The sequence below is a fragment of the Sebastes umbrosus genome, chromosome 9 (assembly GCF_015220745.1).
Source record: "Sebastes umbrosus isolate fSebUmb1 chromosome 9, fSebUmb1.pri, whole genome shotgun sequence".
NCBI lineage: Eukaryota > Metazoa > Chordata > Actinopteri > Perciformes > Sebastidae > Sebastes > Sebastes umbrosus.
The window spans coordinates 3,946,085-3,970,657 of record NC_051277.1 but is presented as its reverse complement, the minus strand read 5'-3'; the positions used below and the strand labels follow the sequence as shown (position 1 = coordinate 3,970,657).

Here is a 24,573-nt window from a genome sequence, read left to right as displayed (position 1 = left end):
AGTTTATGATGCATGTAATCTGTGTTCGTTCATCCAGTGAGCTCAAGCAGTGAAAACAACAACGTACCTCTGTTTCCGTCTATGAGAGCCGGCTGTCAATCTCTCCTCAAACTGCCAATAACGGTCAAACTAGGCAACTCTGATCAACTATGAATGACTATTCTGTTACATTAATGCCTTACGTTAATTTCTCCTCTCAAATGTTTTCCATAATCATCTTATAGAGCACAGTTTAGCTGTAAAATGAGAAACAGTTTGTGACCGTTTGTTTGTTGTGATCAGCAGCCATGTTGAAAACAGTTGAAGAAATATCCAAAGCCCCGCCCACCAGTACGGAGCCCCGCCCACCGGCACAGAGCACAGCCAATAGGAACGCTCCTCTCTCTCGCGCTGAGCTGTGATTGGTCAAAATATCCCGCCACTGGATAGATGTTTTTAAAGCCTGAAAACAGTCATCCCCAACACCACATGCTACCACCCACCCACACATGACAGAATACATACATTTAATACATCTACTTCACATGAGGAATGACATTATATACAAAACAAAATAATAATATAAAATCTGTCTGGAGCCACAAAACATGTGAGCATTGTGATGAAGGTAATACAGTTTATAGTCTAGTCTAGTAATGCAGTGAAGGCCAAAGTGCAATTGCATTACGGAGTTTTAAGGTCACATTGAGGGGAAAAAAAATCTGAGATTTACAGAATAAAGTCATAACTTTACGACAAAAAAGGTCGTAATATTACGAGAAAAAAGTCAGAACTTAACGAGAAAAAAAGTCATAATATTACGAGATTAAAATGATTTATTATGGAATATATTATATTCCAATTCTACCCACTGCTGCTTTAAGTGACAGATTATTATACAGCGACTATTATTAAAGGACAAGAAATATGTATAGTTGTAAAGTTAGTTCAAACTAACAAAGACCTATTATTTTGGAATATTAAATGATACTGTATGTCTTTGTTGGTTTGGACTAACTGAATTCATGCTTGCCTCCTCCTCCTCCTCCTCCTCCTCCTCGTCGGGGAGGTACAGTACACTCCCTGACCCATTTCTGTGATCTACTTACTAATTCAGACCTGAGCAGTGAAAGCTGGGCCACACAAGACATAAGGTATAAGAGCATGTAGCATCAGTAAAACACTAATATATATACTAGTGTGTGGTATTAACACTGGTAACACGTTTAAGATACAACTAATGGAAAGCTATATAGTACTTAAGTCACCTTTATTAAGCCAATTAAGAGTTGAAAATAAGACCGAATTCAGCATTGAAAATATTGAGAATGTAATGAATGAAAGTCTGAATGTTTAGACCATATCATCACCTTCTAAAAAAATAAAAGAATTAAATACTTTCTTTTCTAGTGCCGTGGGCACTCTTCCTCATTTTCTGCACTGAGGTAACAAATGAACAAATGAATAAAGAAGTACATTTTTCACCCTCTCTTTCAGATATCTGCCCGGCCACTTATTTGTTCATAAAAGTGTAAATTGAAGTGAAACTGACTAAATACTTTTTAAGCCAACAATATAGGGGGCAAACTGTTAATTTATATTATCATAAATACTGTTATTTATGAACATTTTTGCCTAGGACACCAAAAATGTCTAGAGCCGGCCCTGCTCGCAGATGTTATAATATTTCTGTTTTATTATCATTTGTAAACTGATTCTTTTTTTGGGACTTGATCAAAAATATTAATTGATAATGAAAATAATTGTGAGCTGCGACCCTGATTCAGACACATGTTTTATGTAAACGCTGGTTCTACATGCATGGAGGGTTTTTTGTGGCTAACAAACAAACAAACAAACAGTTGACAAACGGTAGTTTTTGTAAACTTTAATGTGAAAAATCAAACAGACTGCTAAGATCAATATATATATTGATACAATGTTAATGGCCAGTAGTTCTATTCAGCTGCAATTGTGATTCTTGAACAATGTTGTTGGAAGTCTGCAGTTCATTCAGCCCATGGGACAAAGATAGGTGACCAAAAACGAAAAAAAAAAAAAAAAAAAAAAAAAAAAAACCTAGCCTCTCTGAAGTCCTCCTGATCATTGCCTTGATGGTGTATAAAAAGAAAAGACTTCTTATTCTAAAAGTGAAATAAGAAAACGTAAAATACAAAACTTTGGTCTGCCTCCCCTCGCCGGCTGCTTCGCAAATTCATTTCAGCCACAGAGGGCAGAAGCAATCAGCTGTTTTTAAAAACTGCAACAACAACAACAAAATAAAATCTACAAAAACAGGATTAACCTCGCTCCTATCGAAGAGAAATAAGATCAACGTCATCAAAATAGGAAAGTTAGCCCAGAACTCACATTTTTGTCAGTCACTTATACGGTAGCTGAACATCTGCTCCGAAGGCAAGTCAGCTTTTTACCTCCCTTACTCTCACATCTTACATGTACAATGAAAACAACAGAACGAACACACTGACCTTAAATACAGAGTTAATCAAAAAAAAAATTATAATTGGAAAACAACTAGACAAGTTTGAGCATACTGTGTAACAGCGATAAAGGACTTCCTTCATCAAAGCGCTGACTAGCCCCTCCCCGTCTAATCCCTCCCCAAATCAAATGTTTTTCTATCCCCAAACCCGGACCGTCACTGCCCCAAAAGAACCTTCAGTCTAGCTTCACTCTGCAACCTGTACTGTGTATGTAGGTATGTAATGTATACTGTGTGTGTGTGTGTGGTCGTCAGAGGCTGGTTGTTTTGGGACAGCGTTAAATCAGAGGAACTAAGGGCGTGCTAGTTTAGGTTCATGAGCCTTCAGTGTCCCAACAGCGTCCTTCACTGCGTGATAGATGATGTTCTTCACCTGAGGGAAACATGACAGGAAAAGTTTATTAAAACAAAGACATGGAAACAACAACAATGCCTCACACTGACTTTCATGTTTTTGACGACGGAGTATTTGGGCCACACTGAGGGGGAAATAAATAAATCTGAGATTTCAAGAGAAAGTCATAATATCACGAGGATAAAATCATAAGTTTACGAGAAAAAGTCATACTTTTTTTTCTCGTAAACGTATGACTTTATTCTCAGAATATAACACTTTATTCTTAAATAAAAATATTATTTAAAAAAAAAAAATATCTGTGAATAATATTCTTCTTATTGAATAAAAAATATTATTTAAAAAAAAAAGGAATCCTGCAGAATAATTTAAAGAAATCAATTATAGTTTAATGTCATAAACTGATTGTCCTATTTGTAAAAAAAAAAAAAAAGCGGATTTATTTCCTGTAATTAAAGAAAGTAGATTTAAAAGTAGAAACATTTAACGGATTTGAATGCTGAAACTACACGAGAGAAAAAGCACACCGACCTGTAGCTTGTCTTCGTGGTTCGTATGAGTAGTGGACAGGTGTCTGAACTCCTGGGTCAGTCTGAAACAGTGCTTTACATGCTCAGGAGACACAAAGTCCTCGGCCACCTTGATACAGCTGTACAGGTTGTGCACCTGGAGGGGAAGAGCAGAAAATGAACAGATGAAACAAAATAAATATGAATCATCTAAATAAATGGATTTCTATAGCAAGCATCCTTAATACATAACACAACGTGTCTGACCTGGTGTGGAGCTCCAGCGGGGATAAATACTGCATCTCCCAAAAACTGTACAATGGCCCAACCCTGGACGCCGTATTCTTCATAGAGCCTGCGGCGGAGCGCCTGGTCCAGGTACCAGCTCTGGTCGTGAATGGGGTCGTGGTCTGGAGGGTTCTCTTGACCCTGCTCCTCTCCCACCTGACACAGATAAACCACGATGAATCAGAACCACACAATTATCTCTGGTTGTTGTTGTTGTTGGAAACCAGCTGATGATGTTTTAGTATAATAAACAAGGATGTAGTGGAGGGTAAACAGGAATCAGATTAACATCAATTCATAGTCCTAAAATTATACATTAGCATACGTAAAGAGTTTTCAGAAGGGGAATGCTTTTCACAATCAGATTCAGGCCATCGGTAGTGCACCTTTCATTAAATTCACTGTCTTTGTAAAGGAGTCTGAGGTTCGGAGGCAGTGATACTGCAGCTCCAGAGCTCAGATGCTATTTTAGACAGAAATCCACTGGCTGCTGACCTTGCGGAGCAGTTCTCTGATTTTCTCGGCATCCTTGGCAGCGTAGATGTGCCAGAGAGCTCCGGGCTTCTCCTTTCCCTCGTACACCCTCCTCTTCGTCATGTCGTCCACATCGCCCTCCTCGATGGTGGTCATGACCTCTGGAGGACCAAACATAAACAAAGAATGCACACACATTCAGGGCAGCAAAGGGTCATCAGCAGGGTCTCTATCACAACAACATTTTTACAGCAGTTACCTCTTTAAAGGGACTGTTTGTAAGAATCAGAAATTGCTTGTTAACAGCGACACCTGTGGCTGTTAAGTTAACGAAAGTCAGTCTGAACAGCGTAGCCACACACGAGAGCGCGCATGGGACACGGACCCGGATTGATTTATACGTGTAAGAAGTTACAAACAGTCCCTTTAAGTGGTCGTGTGAATTGAGCCATGGTTGTTGATGTCTCAACATTACTTCTATTTATTCCAGTTTGATGACTTACTAAACGTATCGTGCCTCAGTAACTTGGATCTGATTTTTTAAAGCATGATTCTTAAACAACTGAATTAATGTACATCCATCATATCGTTTGACAAAAATGGCACAGAGCTCTAGTTCTCAACTGGTGGCTCATCATGACGTCAGTATTAGGTCGCAGGTTCGTTATAAGTGAACTTAACATAGCAGTTTCATTTTCCAGAGCTTCTCTTAAAATACTGTTTCCAGCTGCATCATGTGGCTGTCATGACACAAACATCCCAAGCAGCAGCTCTGTATGTGTTTATTGTTCCCCCCCCCAAAGAACTGTGAGAAAACAAGAAAATGTCTCTAAAGAGAAACTATTAATATAGCCTTTGGTAAAACATGAATTATCGGGACTAATGTTTCTAGTGCATGAAAGCATTGTAAATTACTCAACTATTCATTTTGAGAAATTAATGAAAACGGTACAAATTTGCAATGCTGTCTGGGTTGTGACTTAAAAGACAAATGTGGATCATGTAGCTGGACCAGTTGAGAACCACCGGGGCAAAGAAAAGGACAAGTTACAGACTACACAATCACATTACTGACATAATGTTCACATCCACATCCTGAGGTTGATCGTACAGAGCAGCGAACTCTGCTGCCTGAAAATATGCTGACCTCTCATTTACAGAGTTGATTCACGAGTTATTTAGAAGGATAAGTGAATAGGGTTGGTTACTGAACTTTATACTTTTAAAGTGGCAGTAGGCAGTATACATTTTTGGCATCATCGGGCAAAAATTCTATAATAACCTTTCAGCATATTGTAATTCAAGTGTTCTGAGAGAAGACTAGACTTCTGCTCCTCCTCATGGCTCTGTTTTCAGGCTTTAGAAAATCTAGCCCGTGACGGGAGACTTTGACCAATCACAGCTCTGGATATTACTGAAATCAAATTCCATACTGTGTAAGAACACTGTAAGTCATCCCCTGCAGCGTGTTCAAGTGAGTGGCGAACCGAAAACGGTTGCAAGTGTGGTTATACTTTTCAAATCTCGACGCAGACAAAGCTCGTTGCAATATTTGTAATGCAAAATGGAAAGCTGGATGGGGGCAGCACTTCTCACACATGCTTCCTCCGAGACACTCGCGACAGCATTTTCACTCCGACCTGTTGAAATGACCGTGACAGGCTGCAGGTTGTAGGAACAGGTTTGGGAGGGGAGAGTGAAGTATGGAGGGGTTTTTATTTGATACTGGTACCAAATTCCAGGTACCAGTATCAGTACCCAACTAGGCTTTCTGCGGTAGTCAGTGTTACCGATGTTACCGGTGTTATGTGGTGGTCGGGCACACACCGATTACATTACGTACCCACCGTCGTTTTGCTTTTTTTTTTTTACAGAAATAAAACCCATTTAGTTAATTTTGGCGTATCAGCGCCGTGTTATCAATAGCTAGTCGGATGACTGACACTACAACCTGACAGTGAATGCATCTGCTCCATACGGAGTCTCAGCTCCGTAGCAGGAGTCATGTTTCACACACGGGACGAGAGAGAGTTGACAGACAAGACGATGCGAAGCGAAAAGCAAAAGCGCCTATTTAGCAGCATTTCAGATTTAAACCAACGCTATAAGGGAACCATAACGTTAATGAGGCCACGGCCGTGCAGAGGACGGAGCGGTCACAGGCAGTGTGTGCGGCGGAGCAAACTTTTCTCCCACAGTGTACGGACCAGAACGCAGCTCATCCAAAGCTAACAGGAGCTAAAGATATTTCCAGTAATTATATAAAATCTTGTGTGAACTTCATGTCAGATTTGTGGATTTTATGCTGCTTTAATGACAGAACCCCCAAACAGCACAACCATGAAATCTACATAGAGGAAGAAAGTCAGGATCTCCAAAGGGCAACTACAGAAATATCTACGCCATCCGTTGTTATTAATTGAAGGTGTTAATAAAGGTTGCATTTACATAGAAATTACAAAACATGCCACAGTAGAAACCAACGGGAACACTTCATTTTACACGTCCGCAAATTTCATGGTAATTAGGTGATAATTAGCAAGTAACCTTTTTGAAATTTATTTGGAATTACTGTCAAATTACCACAATATTTACCTCAAAATGTTTTCAAAAATGACTTAATTATAATTGTGCAATTGTGTTAATAGCCTGTTTATTGTCAATACTGTATATATTGTTCCAATTTTTAATATTCCTCTTGTTTATATTGTTCCTATTTTTATATTCCTTCTATTTAAATTGTTAATATTTCATATGTCTGTCTACTTTTGTTTTGCTTTTTGCACTGTGTTGTATCTGCTATTTGTTTTTTACTGATGCTTATATGTAATGTAATATATTATCTTATCTTATTAATTAATAATTACATTCCGCTATTTCCCAATAGCTGGTAATTTATTTAATACATTTCCAGGGAAAGAATACAAAGTTAATTGACATGCTTTATTTCCTGGATAAATAGATGTCTGGATAAATAGATGATAATTAGCAAATAACTTCTTTGAAATTTCTTTAAAAAAAGCTCCCTGAATCATGACATCAGCTACCATTTGTAAATATCAGGGTAATTTGGCAGTAATTCCAAAGAAATTTCAAATATGTTACTTGCTAATTATCACCTAATTACCATGAAATTGGCGGACCTGTAATATGAAGTGTTACCAAACCAACAAATGGGTCCCAGTGCTCCGACCCCCCCCGGCTGCACAGATAATAACAAAAGGGTGGAGTGGAGGAGTGAAGAAGGGGGAGTTAGTCACAAAGAAGGTCATGCTACTGAAGTGATACAATTGAAAGTCTACAGACCTTTGCGTCCATTGATATCTCGCTCTGTGAATGAGAAATGTTGCCACAATGTAAATGAGCGAAACCCACCGAAGGGTCTTTTCAGGGGTCCTATCCAAGCCAATCTAGTCTGGGGCAACTAAAACAGTAAAAGCACTATGTTCGGGGAACAGCTGGGACTATATTCTTTAAGATTGTTCAGGAGGGAGCAGTTTGATCAGGGGTCAGCAACCTTTACTATCAAAAGAACCATTTTAGGCAAAGAAGAAGAAAAAAAATCTGTATTGAGCCGCAAAACATTTGATCATTGTGATGAAGGTAACACAGTTTATAGTCTAAGTATATAGTATATAAGTCTAATGCAGTGAGGGCCAAAGTGTAAATATACGACGGACTATTAGAGACGCAGGTTGCTGACCCCTGAGTTAGATGAAGTGATTCATGTCCAGTGTTTGAAATTAGTTATGTTTTTCATATCCTTCATGTATTCATTGTCTTTAATTTGGTACGGGGAAAAAAATCTTTTGCATGTAATATTGTAAATAATACATAATAAAATTATTTGGGAAGTAAGTAGTGCTTTTGATATCATTTAGTAGTTCAAATGTTTCTTAAATGTATGTGTAACTGAGAGAACAAGACAGAACAAGACACAAAGTGTGTGTTTAAGTCCACTGACCTTGCTCGGGGTCTCCCTCTATTTGAGGGATGCCAACATAGACCATGACGTTGACGGCATCAGAGACATCCAGATGGAGATTAGTGGTTCCCACCTTCCTGTCTTCAGACGAGGTTAGGCCTGAGAGACACAGAGGGAGAGTGAGAGGGAGAGGATGAAGATAAATGTGTTCTTAAGGGAAGGGGAGAGAAAGAGAAGAGACTATCTAGTTGACTCAGTCAATCCTTCTCACCGTAGGCGTTGTACATCTTAGGTCCAAGGTCAGGACGCACAAAAAAGTTGGGCAGACGTGCAGCGAGATTTAAACGACCATCTCTTTTTGTGTACTCGGGCAAAGGGAGGTTATCCATCAGATCGTCAAACCTGGCAAAAGAATGACAGAACTCCATTCATTTTCATTTCAAAATTTATCTCGAACATGTAAAATAAAAAAAAATAAAAAAAGAGAATGATCATACCAACAAGTGGACAGCCAGAAAAAAGTAGTATTTAATAAAATGAAAAGCATAAGTAAAAGAAATTATCAAACACTTGACGCCGTGGGTTACATATTCGAAAAGGAGTGAGAAGAAGTGGAAAACTTATTTAATCCCACCCGTTCTCCATAAGTCATTCATTAATAATTAACCAGCTTCCTTATTGAGCCATACATATACTCTAATTCATTTTCCTAAACTTGTCTAACTATAATTATTACCTTTTATCGCTGTCATAGAGAAATATAAATTAATTACTGATATAATTATCCTTATCAAAATATAAATTCATTATCAATCCAGAATACCAATTTTTTTTTTTACGCATTTATGGCATGTGTGGAATAGTCGATCCTGCTTTTGATTTCGATGATCGGAAACCAATTTCGATCGATTTCCAATTTAGAATCAAAATCGTGACACCCCTAGTCCTTATAATGTAAAAAAATGCTCAAATTAATAAAAAATACCAAAGCAAATATATTTCTGTGTCTGCTCACCGTGTGGGCATCATGTCCCTGAAGTCTTCACCTGGAGGCCAATCCTTTAATTTCAACACCATGGGTTGGCCCTCACCATCTTGCAGTCGCTCTGCATTCACAGATAAAACACATTAGCTACCATTTCTGAGAGGCACACGAGCTAAAAATAACACAGTGGCATAAATATTAATCAATCAATCAATCAATCAATCCAAAACAACAAATAAGAATAATTTAGGAACAAATAGTTATGTGCACTCACTGGAGATGATTTCAAAGCCGTCCCAGAAGTCTCGCACCTTCACATCAGAGATGATAGCACAGTTTCTACAATTGACCAGGTCTACATCCTGGTCTCCAAACTCCCTACTGAAGGCATCAGGTCTCCACAATTCACCTTTCAGCCGTGTATGTATTGCTGACACCAACACGGGCTGGACACAAAAGAGAAGAGGTTACACAGAAGTCAGTGCAGTAAAGTTTCAATGTTTCCATATTTCTCCAACAGCAAATCTTTCTAATCATTGTTCCTACCTGTCCCTGCTTCCAGCACTCTCTGAAGATCTTCCAGTTGTTGCTGTTGCTGGGATCCTGTAGGCAGAGGAGTCGTCCATCACAGAGCCAGGAGTGGGAGGTATGCGGTTCCAAAACACTAAGACCCATAACTCCGTCTTTGCGGCCCCCCCAGCACACCGAGCTCGCCGCCCTCAGAGGCCCCGGTCCGACGACCTTCTGCCTTCTTGGTCTCCACAACCGAGGCGATGATGTGATCCAGGAAGTTCGGGAGGCTGCTCTTCAGCTTGTCACTCTGACAGACAAAATAGATAAATGTTTGATTACCCAGCTATCTATTTGTACTTTCAGGTAAATGACTTCAATTATAAGCCTCATCTTTTTTGAAAGTAATATTTGTTTAGTAGTTTCCACTCAAAGTGGATGCTCTGCTTCATTACTACACCAGTAACTGGTAGAAATATAATTTATGATCAGTTATTCCGAATCTAATCTTCCTACAATTTAAATTATTCTTGTAGAAAATGTTGTGTATGTGAAAATGTTTCCATAGTTAAACAGGCATACACTGTGTAAAGTGTGATTTATTTTTCAATCAGAAACAGATCTTGCTGAGAGGATTTTCAGTATGAATGTGTACACTTCATAAAACTACATGTAATAATAATAAAAGCTTTCTACGTACGCCTGCTGAGGTAAAGACGGAGGGGAACGGCACCCCACTCTCTCCGGGCCCTTGGGGGAGTTTGCCCGGTCCGGAGTTGAGCAGGTCCCGGAGACTGGACCCTTCAGGTTTGGAGTGGGCCATGCTGGAGCCCAGTAACAGACTGTTAAATAGCTTAGGACTGGAAGCAGAAGGCTTTGACAGGGCACTGAGTGAGTCCAGGCCGAAAGGAGGTCGGCTGTCTCGATTCATCATGGAGCGAAGTGAACCGGATTCTGGAAGAAGATGGCAAGAGGATGGTGATGTAACTTCAGCTTTAATATTGATTTTTCTTTTACTTTTGTTATGCACAGACTACACTGACTCAGCGTTTCCTCTTTCCTACTTACCCTTGGTGGTGTCATCCTTGGCCTTCTGTGTGGCCAAGTCTGCCAGCCAGTGCAGAGCTGAGCTGTTGCCCTCTCCTGATGAGCGCGACTCCTTGGCAGCGGACTGGGTGAGATTACAGGGGGAGGATGTGCCACTGGTTGTGGAATTACTGACGCCACCCACAGTTTCTCCTCCCCCGCTGTCTGATGGCGCTGCTGTTTGCGTAGGTTCTGTTTTGATCGCTGATGTTTCTCCCTCTGATTTTGGAGTGGTGGAAATACCGGGAGTTGCAGCTGCGAGGATGCCACTACTGCTTGTTGCAGACTGCTGAGACGAGCATAACAACCAGACATTAAAGTTAAAACACCTCTCACAATGAAGGACAGGAAAAACCTGATGTGGTCCAACAGTACCTGTGTAATCCCGTTGGGGGCACTAGGGCGTACTAGAGGCTTAGTGTGTCGACTGGTACAGGGACAATTGGCCTTGATACCCCACTTGCCCCTCGCTGAGTGCACCATGTCGCCTATGTTGTAAAGAGCTAAAGGAGAAAGGCAAATCAAATCAATACAACTCTTACTGTACCAATACAAGATCGTATCGAATTACTTGATGCTTGTGAGGTGGGGGTTGATAGATTTATGATTCAATCATAATGTATACGTTACCTGTCCCAGGTATAATCTGCGTAGGCATAAGGTTCTGTGGCTCATGAGGTTGGCCTTTGGCACACTTCAACCAAGAGAAAACCTCATCCTCCGGACCTTCGTCTAAATCTGAAGGAGAGAACATATTGACCTGTGTGTTTCCAACGTCCTCCAACTCAAAAGACCTCACAAAGTATTAACCCTGTCTATTAGGGCTGCACTATTAACCGAATATTAATTAATCGTGATCACAATTTTTGCCCTAAAAGTTCCCTAGATGTCACTGCGATGACTCACCCTCCCTTGGCCTGTTCCTGCGGAACCGATAGCAGTCCAGACACACTCCGAAGCCACACTTGCGACACACCCAGTGGATGTTGAACAGGGTAGTCTCACACACGTCACACATTTCTCTGACACCTCGCACGGCACGTTTCCACGCCACTTTCTCTGAAGAACGGGTAAAAAAAAAATAGAGTGTTGAGATAAAATGGAGAGACAAGATAAAACATAGAATGTGAATAAAATGATATCTTACGGTGAGGCTCCACCATCATCATGGCCTCCTTCTCAGACATGACCAACTGACAGAACTGGTCTCCCACATTGGCCAGGATGTACTTGGATGTATCGAGGTCAAGGCCCTCTTGGACAGCTGGTGCAGGTAGCCACAGACCCATGGCCATGGAATCGCTCTGCTGAGGACTCAGGAAGCCTTCCACACGCAGTATACCTTTACGAGTGAACGCCAATCTGGTCACGGCGGGAAGAAAAGGTTAATTCAGTAACACATCATTGATTGATGATGATTGCCTCCTCTATTCTGATAACTCTCTATAACGCTCAAATACACAGAGCAAGACATATAAAGCACATAAGCGTGTACCTTCTGAAGTGGAAGAAGCGGCAGGACACATTTGGGTCGTCGTCGTCATCGCTGTCTTCGCCTGTGGTACGATATTTACGGTAGCGCTCCAGACGGCACTCGCGGCACTTGTGCAAGTGAGGGGCCACATTGATGCAGGAGCCATCCTGGAGAAAGGACTCGCCAGACTGCTTCAGGCGACGCACTTTGCTCTGGTCTTTTAGTACAGACTGGCCCACTGGAGGAGACAACTTGAGTTAATTCTATTGCTTCATTTGTCACCACAAAACGAGGAAAGAGTGGACAAGACTTACCTTTGAAAGGCTTGTTACGCGGACGGCTCTTAGCAGCCCCTTGGACTTTAGCTTTCTGCATCATGATTACGTCCTTGGGAGGGTGTGGTGGTCCTCCTGGGATTTGGCCTTTCTCCGGGCCCTCCTCGTTGTCACTCAGGTCTGACAGGCCGCTGTTGCTGCTTGAGTCAGAGTCACGTTTGGATGACTGGCCTCGTTCCTCCAAGGTGAACTTCTGAGTCTGGCTCTGGTCAAAGGACACGGGGACGTCCTCCATCCCACCAGGGCCAGTGTTTCCAAACATGGGGCAGCCCGAGGTGGACGTAGGCATCTCCCCGACATCCTGCTCCACCTTTGTCACAGTCCCTTCACTCTGTGACCTCTGTGATGAGGTCGGTGCTGGAGAGGAGGAAGAGCTGGGGGAAGCAGCTGCTGAGAGTGCCGGGAAAGGGGAAGACAGAATCCCCTTAGGCGGCTCTGCCATCGCGAACAGGTTAGGCTTGTTGTCCGAGGTCGGACCGAGGGTCTGTGGCTCGGCCCCGGTGAGGCCAGCGAAGGAGGTGTGGGAGGTTTTGTCCCCATATGCCAGAAATGGATTAGCAGGCTCTTTGGAGGCCTGCAGAAAAAGGTTCTGGTGGCTATCAGAAGTATTAAAACCAGACTGCAGTCCTAAGCCCCCCACAGAAGTCCCATTATTACTGCTCTTCTTAGAAGTACTTTGAGCTCCAGAGGCTGCAGCCAGGCCACCAATACTTAGACCAGAACCTCGTCCTCCTGCTGCAGAGCCACCCATGCCCTGGAAGGCCGATTTGTTGAGCACACCATTTCCCGTTGAATGGGTCTCAGGCACTTTGGGCTGCTCAGGCTTTTTCAACCCTTCAGTGGAGGTTGCGGACTTGAAAAGGCTTGGGGCCTCCTTACTCAGGCTCTCAGACACTGTGGTGAAGTAATTGGTGTCCTTGGACTGGGTCTGACCAGCAGCTAGGCTTGGGCTGGACCCAGAATTCTGGGTCATGCACTGGAAAAAACAAGTTTTGGTCTTGCTTGGATTGAGTCTCGTTCTTTGCTCCGCCAAAGCCGAAGCCAAAGGGCCTGGGAGTGTCCTGGGAGGCGGCGGTAGTGGTAGTAGGAGCTCCGTTGGTTTGAGAGGTGACATCTCCAAACACAGAAGCGGCGGGCAAACGGAAACCTGATGCAGTTTTGGAGCCCTGAGAAAGAAAACAAGGTGGTTCAGTGACATCATATTAATAACAGAAACAAAACTGTGATGACGGTATTGACAGTACTGATCATATTGATCGTCTTACCTCAGTCTGGCTTCCCCAGGTGGGGGCTTTAGGACTAAAACCCACAGACGCAGAAAGTGCCACGCTAGGGCCGCTGTCATGCGACCAAGAAATGGTGACGGGCCCCGGGGAAACAAGAGCAGCTGTTTTGGAATAAGCTGATTGGGAGGCCTCCTCTCGGTCTGGCTGGGGGGATGGGGAGGCCTTGGGGGCTGGAGCTCCGGGGACCAGGCTCGGCATCTGGCCTAGTGAGGGGAAGGATGTGGTGGAGAAGGGAGAGGGGGCTGGTTTGAGGGGAGGAGGGGTCGGGGTGTGAGGCACGGCAGTGGTGGAGTCCGCCGCCCCCTGTGTGGAGATGGAGCGACCGTTTTCTTTGACATGGGCGGGATAACGAGGCGGAGTAGCGTTCGATTGATCCATCTGGAGCGAGGAATTGGCGTTGGGGGATGACACTCTGCCCTGAGGAAAGGTTCCTTCTGAAGAGCTTCCGTTTTTGGTTGTGCTGCTGACTCTTTCGCTGGAGTCTCCGCCCCAGATCCCAATCCCTTCTGCTGCCGGCGTTTTGTTGGAATCGCCACAGTTTTGCCCGTCAGCTCCCGTATCTGCCGCTCCTTTAAAACGTTTCAAGTTCAAGTCATCCTCACTTTCGGAGGCAGTCCTACGTCTGCGTCCACTGTCACCCTTCATTGTTTCACTGTCCTTCCTTCGCCGTCCATTCTTACCAAGCTAAAAAAAAAAGGGGGGACATTTTAGGAAGTAATTCTGTTATTACATTTTTTTTTAAATGTATTTCTAAAGCTGAAAACCACTTTAGCAAAATGTACTGCACAGTAAGACATGATAAGATAAGATAAGCCTTTATTGATCCCTGGAGGGGAAATTCAGGAACAATTCAGTACCTCCTCCTCTGCCAGCATGACATGTATCACACGAGGATCTACCACCTGGTTTTCTTCTCCCTACAGCAAACAAAAAAGTGGGAATTTAAGTGGCATCATTTTACATCATGACCAGAATACATTTAGGCAAAACATAAGCATTATTTTAAGATGTTTTTTGCAAATTGGGGAGTGCTGATCCACCTCTCGATTTACTTAAATTCTGAATTTGCATTTTTACTCAAGGTGTTTGCCAAATCCAGAGGAATTTGTTTAACTGTGTGTCCCGTTTCTTAAATATAGCAGAGAATAGGTAGTGGGTGAATTACAAATAAGATGTGAAGCAATACAGTCATTTGAATCAAACTCCTCTGGTCTGAAAGTGACATAGGACTGATGTTGTAAATAACTAATACAATGTGCATTCCTATTAGACTTGTAACATGAGCATTATTTACCTTATCTAGGGTAATCTCCATAATGTGTGAGATAGGGTCGTGCTGTGAGACCAGTCCTGAGGCCCAGCACTCCTCAAACTCTGGCTGGTACACGCGGACCCTGCGTCCTTGAATAGTGTATGAACCTGAGGAACAGGAACAGGGAGAAAAGTAGGAGTTACATTCTGCCAGATTTAAACATTTAATGACAAAGCCAAGTTTAAGCATTTTAAATGAACAGTAATTCCAGGGTTGCTTATTTCAGCAAGAAAAAATGTGTTAAACATTAAGTTACAACACCCCAGAGAATACACAGAGGTAGTGTATGAAAACAACGTAAAAAACTGTTGAAGGTTGAGTCTTACCCTTCCTGAAGATCTCCTGCAGTTCAAAGTCAGTACGCCAGCTGGAGATGGCAGCCTGCACTGAGGGCTGCTCCAACAACAAAGGGTGTCTTGCGTCTTTATCAACCTGCACAAGGAGACAAACCACACTGTCCTGAAATAGTGATAGTGGTACAGCAATAATGTAAATATTACAAGAAAGAACACCAGCGCTGCAACTAACAGTTGAACTGACAGTTGAACAAACTGGTTTATAAACTTATTGTTCTAGCACTTAACACTACTAAGAGGATTAACACACTGCAAAACAAACATACACACCTCAAACCTCTGGACAGTTTTGTTATCGGGCAGGAACTCAAAATTTTTGTTTCCAAAATACTCCACAGGAACCAACGATCCTATCCCCACTCTGTCCACCAGGGAGCGGAAGACCTGAGGAGAAAAGTCAACAACGTGAAATTCTTTGTACCCTGTAGACTTGATATATTTGCATTCAATTCAACAGCATTAAGTCATGTTATAGTGAGCCATAATCTGATTTCTGTGTTTCTGGTCACCCACATGAACACATTAACTGACTCCAGACATAAGCTGAAGCACAAGCACAGCCAAACGGCCATCTGCACCGGGCACAAACAAGTCAGGAACAACTATTCCAGCTGGAGGGTGAACTGGAGTTGTGACTATGGTTTTGAGCCCAGTCTGGGTGGGGAAGGGTGAGCCTGGAGAGCAACAGGCATCTGTAGCCCATATCAGGGTTTAGTCCAAAGTGCAAATTTTATTTTCAAATGAATCTCCAAGAAACTGGATTCAAAATTAGATGAAAATCAACAGTTATCCCATTTATTTTCAATTTATGTCCACATATATATTTGACCCAAATCATGTCTTAAAATATCAAGTTTCCATGATTACATGTTCACATTATATACACTCACCGGCCACTTTATTAGGCACACCTGTTCAATTGCTTGTTAACACAAATATCTAATCAGCCAATCACATGGCAACAACTCAATGCATTTAGGCATCTAGACGTGGTGAAGACGACTTGCTGAAGTTCAAACCGAGCATCAAAATGGGGAAGAAAGGGGATATAAGTGACTTTGAACGTGGCATGGTTGTTGGTGCCAGACGGCCTGGTCTGAGTATTTAAAAAACTGCTGATCTACTGGGATTTTCACGGACAACCATCTCTAGGGTTTACAGAGAATGGTCCGAAAGGCAGTTGTGTGGACGGAAATGCCTTGTTGATGTCAGAGGTCAGAGGAGAATGGGCAGAGTGGTTCGAGATGATAGGAAGGCAACAGTAACTCAAATAACCACTCGTTACAACCAATGTATGCAGAATACCATCTCTGAACGCACAACACGTCGAACCTTGAAGCAGATGGGCTACAGCAGCAGAAGACCACCCGGTACTAGCAAGGTGTACCTAATAAAGTGGCCGGTGAGTGTATATAACCTGTGGCACAGGTGCAAAAATATAAATGGAGTCATTTTGCATTATGAGGTGTAAAGCTGCCCTCATCTTGGCCCCCATCAACAAACTCTTCAGGGTCAGGAGGGTAAAACAAATTGAGCATTTTTCCTGCATATCTCATCTCATCTTCAACCGCTTATCCGGGGTCGGGTCGCGAAGCAACAGCTCCAGCAGGAGACCCCAAACTTCCCTTTCCCGGGCCACATTAACCAGCTCTGACTGGGGGATCCCGAGGCATTCCCAGGCCAGTGTGGAGATATAATCTCTCTACCTAGTCCTGGGTCTTCCCCGTGGCCTCCTCCCAGCTGGTCCTGCCTGGAACACCTCCCTAGGGAGGCGCCCAGGGGGGGGCATCCTTACTAAATGCTCGAACCACCTCAGCTGGCTCCTTTCAACGCAAAGGAGTAGCGGCTCTACTATAGATATAACGTTCATGAGAATGGGTCGGACAGACGGACAACCCATTAAAAAAACATTAGTTAGTAATGGTCAAGGTCCAAACTTGAGAGGGAATACTCAAACTGAAAGCCAAAGTTATTGGCCTATTTGGCAGCCGTGGTTGGAATGCACTCACCAGAGCAGGCCAGGCAGTGGATGACGCTGGAGCTCCAGCAGTCCCGGTACCATCAGTCCGATTGGCCCAAACTATGGAGTCTTCCACCAACACGGCTTTCACCCCCTTGTCATACACCTGCACCCAAGAGCAGCGCTGCAGAGCATTCTCAAACTCCACAAATACCTGCAGTCGGAAAAACAGAAAGAAGCAGAACATAAACATACGGACTGTTAAGTGATATAACTGTAACTATAGCGAAATCAAATGAATTAAAGCTTCAGTAGGCAGTATATATTTTTGGCATCATTGGGCAAAAATTCCATAATAACCTTTCAGCATATTGTTATTCAAGTGTTCTGAGAGATAACTAGACTTCTGCTCCTCCTCATGGCTCTGTTTACAGGCTTTAGAAAATCTAGCCCGTGACGAGAGACTTTGATCAATCATAGGTCATTTCATTGAAACAAACTTTCTCATTTTACAGCTAAACTTTGCACTACAAGATGATTCTGAAAACATTTGAGGGGAGAAATAGGCATTAACGTAACATAATATTGATTCATATTTCATCAGCGCTGCCTAGTTTGACCGTTTGGTCGGAGTTCGCGAGTGATTGACAGCCGGCTTTCTTATACGGCAGATGTACAGCAGACCTCAGATCAGCTCTTACTACTTATTTTCCTCCGGTCTGGGAAATCTTGCAGATGCCGTTAGGAGCTCTGGAGGACACCGGAGGACACAGAGGCACATGATTTTTTTCAGATTACCTGTTTTATGTACTACTGACACGATATAGCGACCGTTTTAACTTTTTTTTAATCACATTTGCTCCAATCTCGTCTATTTCAGCTTTAAATGACATAACTGCAACTATAGCGAATCAAATGAATTAAAAGTGCAGCATAAAGTGGAAATATGTGCAAGTAACACAACACAAAGACAGAATTACTGCAAGCGGACTGGCCAGCTACTATGTGCCAGTGCAGACAGCCACACAGAGCCTCTTCAGTGGCCAAAAGCTCATTAGACACTTTCACTACAATGTCTGTGTGTACCAGCAACTCCTTTAAAAGAGCATTTTACAACCGTGATAATACAGTCTCATACTTATACTACTCAGTTTATTCAAATGAGAATACTAGAAACGGAAAATTTCCAGTCTGCGTCGTTAATGTCATCATTTTGTTTTCAAACCTTTCTTACAATTTACAACAGTAAATCTGTCTACATCTACAGCAAGTTAGAGCAAGAGTTGGATAACACACTTCATTTAGCAAAGAACTGTGACTCACTGACTCATATGAAGATATAATCCTCTGGAAGGATCACAGGAGGAGTGCCTGTCAATCATTAGCTGTCTAGCTACTTTAAAAAAAGTTGATGATTGATCGGCTTAAAATGAAAGATGCAGCCTTAAAAAATGGAAACTTTTGGGGGGTGGTACCAAAAATAGTCCATTAGTCTATTGTTGCTGACTTAAAGCATAAAAATTAGATTTATTTAATATGTATACTGCCGTATGTGAGTTTTGAAAAGGATTATAGCCTGTACATGAGGCTGAAAAATGTGCAGTAGTATCTAAATACTGACCCACTTTGTACCTGTATTTTAGTTTGTTCAAAAATGTGCTCTTAAGAGAGATTAAAAAGTAGGGATGCACCGATCCAACTTTTTCTGTCCCGATAGCGATACCTGGGCTTTGGGTATCAGCCAATACCGAGTACCGATCTGATACCAGTCTTTAATTAATAAGCGGTATGCCTCACTGTGTGGAAGTGACTGGGATCATTCTCTTATGTGTAAGGCTTGACTTAAACACTGCTTTCCTAACTGTGTAAAACAAAATGTAACAAATAAATAGATATACATTTTGTGAATTCAACGATAAGCACACATCAGGAAACCTCAAGTTAGTCACGAATGGATTGGAATTAGTCACTGTTAAGTTATAAATGTCTCCGTTGATGGTATTTTGTATTAATTAATCCAGGATGGGTTCAGTGAGCATGATCAAACTTTGTTATGACGCTGCGTTGGCCAACCACATAAACACAGGTGCACATTTCTGCACACGTGAAAGGTGTATTACTACTGTTTACCTCACAATTGTCATAACAAAATATTTTTTTACAAAAAGTTGCCGCCATGACAAATTTACAGTTTTAAAATCCTGTCTGTGAGTATTACAATCTAGGAAGTCCAGTTAGAGCAGGGGTCAGCCACCTGCGGCTCTTTAGCCACTCTCGAGTGGCTCTCTGTGGATTTTAAAAAATGGAAATGAATAACTGTTTTTTGTTTACATTTTCATTTTTATTTATCATTGTTGTAGGTCTATGGTACGACGGAGTATTAAGGCCACATTGAGAAAAAAAAAAAATCTGAGATTTTGAGAATAAAGTCATAATATTATGAGAAAAAAGTCATAATATAATAACGTAGAAATTTTACGTGTTATTTTCTTTTTTTCTCGTAACGTTATGACTTTATTCTCGTAATATTACAACTTTTTTTTCTAGTAAAGTTATGACTTTATTCTGGAAATCTCAGATGTTTTTCCCCTCAATGTGGCTCTAATAATCCGTAGTAAATTTGCTCTTTGACCCTCACTGCATTAGACTTATATACTATATACTTAGACTATAAACTGTGTTACCTTCATCACAATGATCAAATGTTTTGCGGCTCCAGACAGATTTTATTTTTTTTCTTCTTTGCCTAAAATGGCTCTTTTGATAGTAAAGGTTGCTGACCCCTGAGTTAGAGTAACAGATTACTGGGATAAGATTTATCAGACGCCACATAGGTTTGTGGATTATATTTCATGTCTCATTGTTACCCTTAAACAACACGTCACCACAAACGCTTTCCCCTGCTTTGTTTTTAACACAGGGCTGTTTTCGGTCTGAAGTGTTTTGCTCAACCAGTTCCTCAACTAAAGTTCATTCTTAATGCGAGATATTTTTGTTATGCATCTTCTTTTCTGTGTCAAATAAACAGAATAAAACTGGTATGCATTGATTCACAATGGATAATCCAACTGAACAATGACACTCCCTTATCCAAGGTTTTCAAAAAGACAAAGTCAAAGTAAACTTGACACCAGCTGGGCTCCCTCTTCTTATGAAATGTGTGTGAGATTTGTACCATTTGACTTTTATCACACTTACTGAAGACACCGTGACACCGCCTATTTTCATGGTTATAAAGTTGATAGTGGAGGTTTATTGTTTTGTGGGGCTTGGGTGAAATAAAACAGCACAGACACGTCTAAGCTTTTTTTATTTAACAGAGCGAGCTGTGAGAAACCGACTGGACTGTTATCAGTCTGCCTGACTCCCCCGGTCGTTGCTTCTAGTCAAATCAGCTTTGTTTAAATTCAAGGTGGGAAAGTTATTGATTAACACCATCTATGCAACTGACTCGCCAAGTACCTGCTTGCTTATGAGGTTTAAGGGGAAAAAGAAAAAGTGAGAGAGAGAAATTAAATGTATTAAATTACAATAAATGCCAGACATCAACATTGTGAAGGTCTACGCTGAAGACAATGTTGAAGCTTTCTCTTTTATTATTCTGCAACCATGAAAATATTAGTCTAATTTGACTTTGTTTAATAACTATACAATAGCAAAAAGTGGACACACTGAAGTAACATTTTCAATACTCTGATACAAGTAAATGCCCTGCACTGAAAATGTTACTTCAGTAAAAGTACTAATACTACAATGTAAAAATAATGTTACCACTAAAAGTATTAGTACCACCCTGTAAAAATATGCTGATACAGTTTGTACAGTACTTTAAAAAGATTTTAATGGCTTGAATGTACAGATAATAAAACTTATATTTATCAAAACATATGTTAATTGGATTAAAAATCACCTAGTTAGAATTGGATATAATGTAGAGTGAGAATTAAATTAATGAAAATGCTGATACAAGTAAAAGTACTAATAGGACTTTTACTTGTATCAGTGTATTTTTACATTGTAGTATTAGTACTTTTACTGAAGTAACACTTTCAATGCAGGACATTAACTTGTTTAAGTCCATTTTTACAGTCTGGTATTAGTACTTTTAGTTGTAACAGTATTTCTATTAATTTAATCCTCACTCTACAACTAGGTAATTTTAAAGTACTGTACAAACTGTATCAGACAGTGTGGTACTAGTATTTTAGTTGTAACAGAGTATTTTTACAGTGTAGTATTAGTACTTTTACTGAAGTAACATTTTCAATGCAGGACATTTACTTGTATTTACTTGTATACTTGTATTTTTACACTGTGGTACTAGGACTTTTACTTGTATCAGTGTATTTTTACAGTGTGGTATTAGTACTTGTAACAGTATATTCATTAATTTAATCCTCACTCTCCAACTAGGTGATTTTTAATCCAATCAACCTTTGTTTTGATAAATAGACGTTTTATTTTCTGTACATTTAAGCCCTTAAAAAGTACTGTACAAATAACGTGTTAATGTAAATAAACATTATTAGTACTTAACAATGCTGACTACATACTACACTTCCTTTTTGCTGGTGCTAGTGTTAGTGTTTGTTTTATGTAGGTCACCACCACCACCACCACAATTTCTTTTTTTTTACAAATCTCTCTCATATGTCTTTAGCAGTTTATCAGAATCTGCACAATGTAGATTAACAGTATTGGAAGATTAATTAAATTCAGTTCAAGAGTTCATTATATAACAAACTTGTGTGTTTTTAGTGTGAACATGTAAAACCTGGACCCCCTCAGTAAAGTGGAAGGAATTCCTGGTTAACCTATATTTTGATAAGTAGACGTTTTATTATATGTACATTTAAGCCCTTAAAATCTTTTTAAAGTACTCTACAAACTGTATTAGCATATTTACTTTTAGTTGTTACAGAGTATTGTTACAGAGTAGTATTAGTAATTTTACTGAAGTAACATGTTCAATGCAGGACATTTACTTGTATCAGCATATGTTTACAGTCTGGTACTCGTACTTTTACTTCTAACAGTATTTTCATTAATTTAATCCTCACTCTACAACTAGGTGATTTTTAATCCAATTAACCTATTGTTTTGATAAATATATGTTTTATTATCTGTACATTTAAGCCCTTAAAATCTTTTCAAAGTACTGTACAAACTGTATCACCACATATTGTTACAGTGTGGTACTTTCATTTGTAACAGGATATTCATTAATTTAATCCTCACTCTACATTATATCCAATTCAAACAAGGTCATTTTTAATCCAATTAACCTATGTTTTGATAAATAGACTAGTACTTTTAGTTGTAACAGTGTATTTTTACATTGTAGTATTAGTTATTTTACTGAAGTAACATGTTCAATGCAGGACATTTACTTGTATCAGTGTATTTTTACAGTGTGGTACTAGTACTTTTATTTGTAACAGTATTTTCATTAATTTAATCAATTATATCCAATACCAACAAGGTGATTTTTAATCCAATTAATCCATGTTTTGATAAATAGACCTTATTTTATTTACTTTTGTTTTATTATCTGTACATTTAAGGCCTTAAAAAAGTACAGTTAATGTAAATAAACATTATGTGTACTTAATGCTGACTACATACTGTACTGCCTTTAGCTAGTGTTAGTGTTAGTGTTTGTTATTATGTAGGTCACCAACACCCCAAATCTCTTTCTTACAAATCTCCATCATATGTCTTTAGCAGTTTATCAGAATCTGCACAATATAGATTAAACAGTTTGAGGAGATTAATGTGTTTATTAGATAACAAACTTAAACCCTGGAGCTCCATCAGTAAAGCCAGCAGAGTGGATGCGTTCCTGCTTCACCCTCATCTGAACTTGTTGAGGCCTTTAAACTACCGTCAGCTCACTAACGCTGTTTATTCACACCGATTTATCACACTATCATGATAGTTTAGTTATACATATCAGATCTTTGCTTTGCCACTGATCACTAGGAAGGTTACTGTAAACATTAATGGAGCTTAATGTGACTCATTAACGAGCTAACAAGCAGAACAAAGCGAAGGCCATAAAAAGCCTCGGCCTCGAGTTTAGCTTCGCCCCCCCGCCTTGAGACTTGAAGCATTAACATACGTTAGCTGCGTATAAAAGTCAAACATTGACGGTTAATGAGGTTAAAATGACTTATATGTGAGTTACATGTTTACATGTGATTAAAGGAGGTGTTTAGTGAGGTGGTGAGGCAGTAGTTTGTATGTAAACACTGACCGTGAGCCCAGCAGCGGTTGTTGTTGTCGCCTCTCCTCCTCCTCCGCCGCAGCTCACCTCCGGAGCGGCCAGGCCGATGACGCTCACCGCCCTCACGGTGCCCCGGAGCCAGTCAGCCTTCTCCGGCTCGCTGGATCCGGACCTGCCGCCGCCACCACCACCGTCGTCGAGGAGCAGCAGCAGCCGCTTCCCGATCAGTTCCAGAGAGTCCCCCATGGTTAGTGTTAGTGCACCACCATGAACAGAGGAACTTCTCCGCGGAGGAAACTCAGGAATGCGAAGAAAAGAAGAAGACACGCTGGAAAACAGCCGTTAGTGAGAGCCCGGGAGTGTCCGTTAGAACCGTTAGAACCGTTGTGACCGTTAAGGCAGCGGCGGTGTGAATCCTCTCTCTCAGTCTGAGGTGTTATTGTCTAACTGACTCTCTCTCTGCTTCTCTGTCCGCCATTGAGCGCTGCAACAATCAAACGCACTCCTCGTAGCCAGGCGGCACTGCGGAGGCTGAGAGAGAGAGAGGAACAGCGACCTCCAGCGGTGAGGACCGATAGATCAGCTACTCCTACCCGGGTACAGGGAGCTCTAGTGGGGAGAGGAGTTCAGGATTTTCCGCAGTGTTAGTTAAAGTGGACCACCACTTTTGCCTGAAATTAAAAAAAAAGGTAAATAACTTTTAATTAAATAATGCATTATTTATATTAGGGTCGAATTAGTAATCTACTGAAATCTTTTATTATTTTTAAATTATATATTTATTTATTTATTTATTTATATAATAATAATAATAACAATTATTATTATTATTATATAAATAAAAAATATATTATTTAAAAATAATAAGTAGGTAGTCTACTGGATTTTTTAGGCTAATACCAATATTTACATTTAATAGTTACAAAAATCTGAATATGACCCATATTATAAATAAATAAAATAAATAATAATAATAATAATAATAATAATAATAATAATACAAAAATTAA

General features: G+C 40.7%; 1 protein-coding gene across 1 annotated transcript; it reads right to left on the bottom strand.

Moving 5' to 3' along the window:
- Window positions 1-1,852: 1,852 nt before the first annotated feature.
- On the bottom strand, window positions 1,853-24,148 carry kdm3b (lysine (K)-specific demethylase 3B). The gene is given in 27 exon segments (XM_037779937.1): window positions 1,853-2,855; window positions 3,369-3,503; window positions 3,614-3,790; window positions 4,130-4,269; window positions 7,415-7,438; window positions 8,073-8,192; window positions 8,305-8,435; window positions 9,049-9,139; window positions 9,293-9,464; window positions 9,565-9,714; window positions 9,716-9,838; window positions 10,229-10,482; window positions 10,597-10,900; window positions 10,990-11,117; window positions 11,245-11,352; window positions 11,521-11,673; window positions 11,762-11,976; window positions 12,110-12,326; window positions 12,403-13,408; window positions 13,410-13,589; window positions 13,689-14,393; window positions 14,567-14,626; window positions 15,004-15,128; window positions 15,348-15,453; window positions 15,648-15,761; window positions 17,387-17,551; window positions 23,594-24,148. Coding segments are annotated over 27 exon segments (5,400 nt in total). The 5' UTR covers window positions 23,810-24,148; the 3' UTR covers window positions 1,853-2,774.
- Window positions 24,149-24,573: the final 425 nt, after the last annotated feature.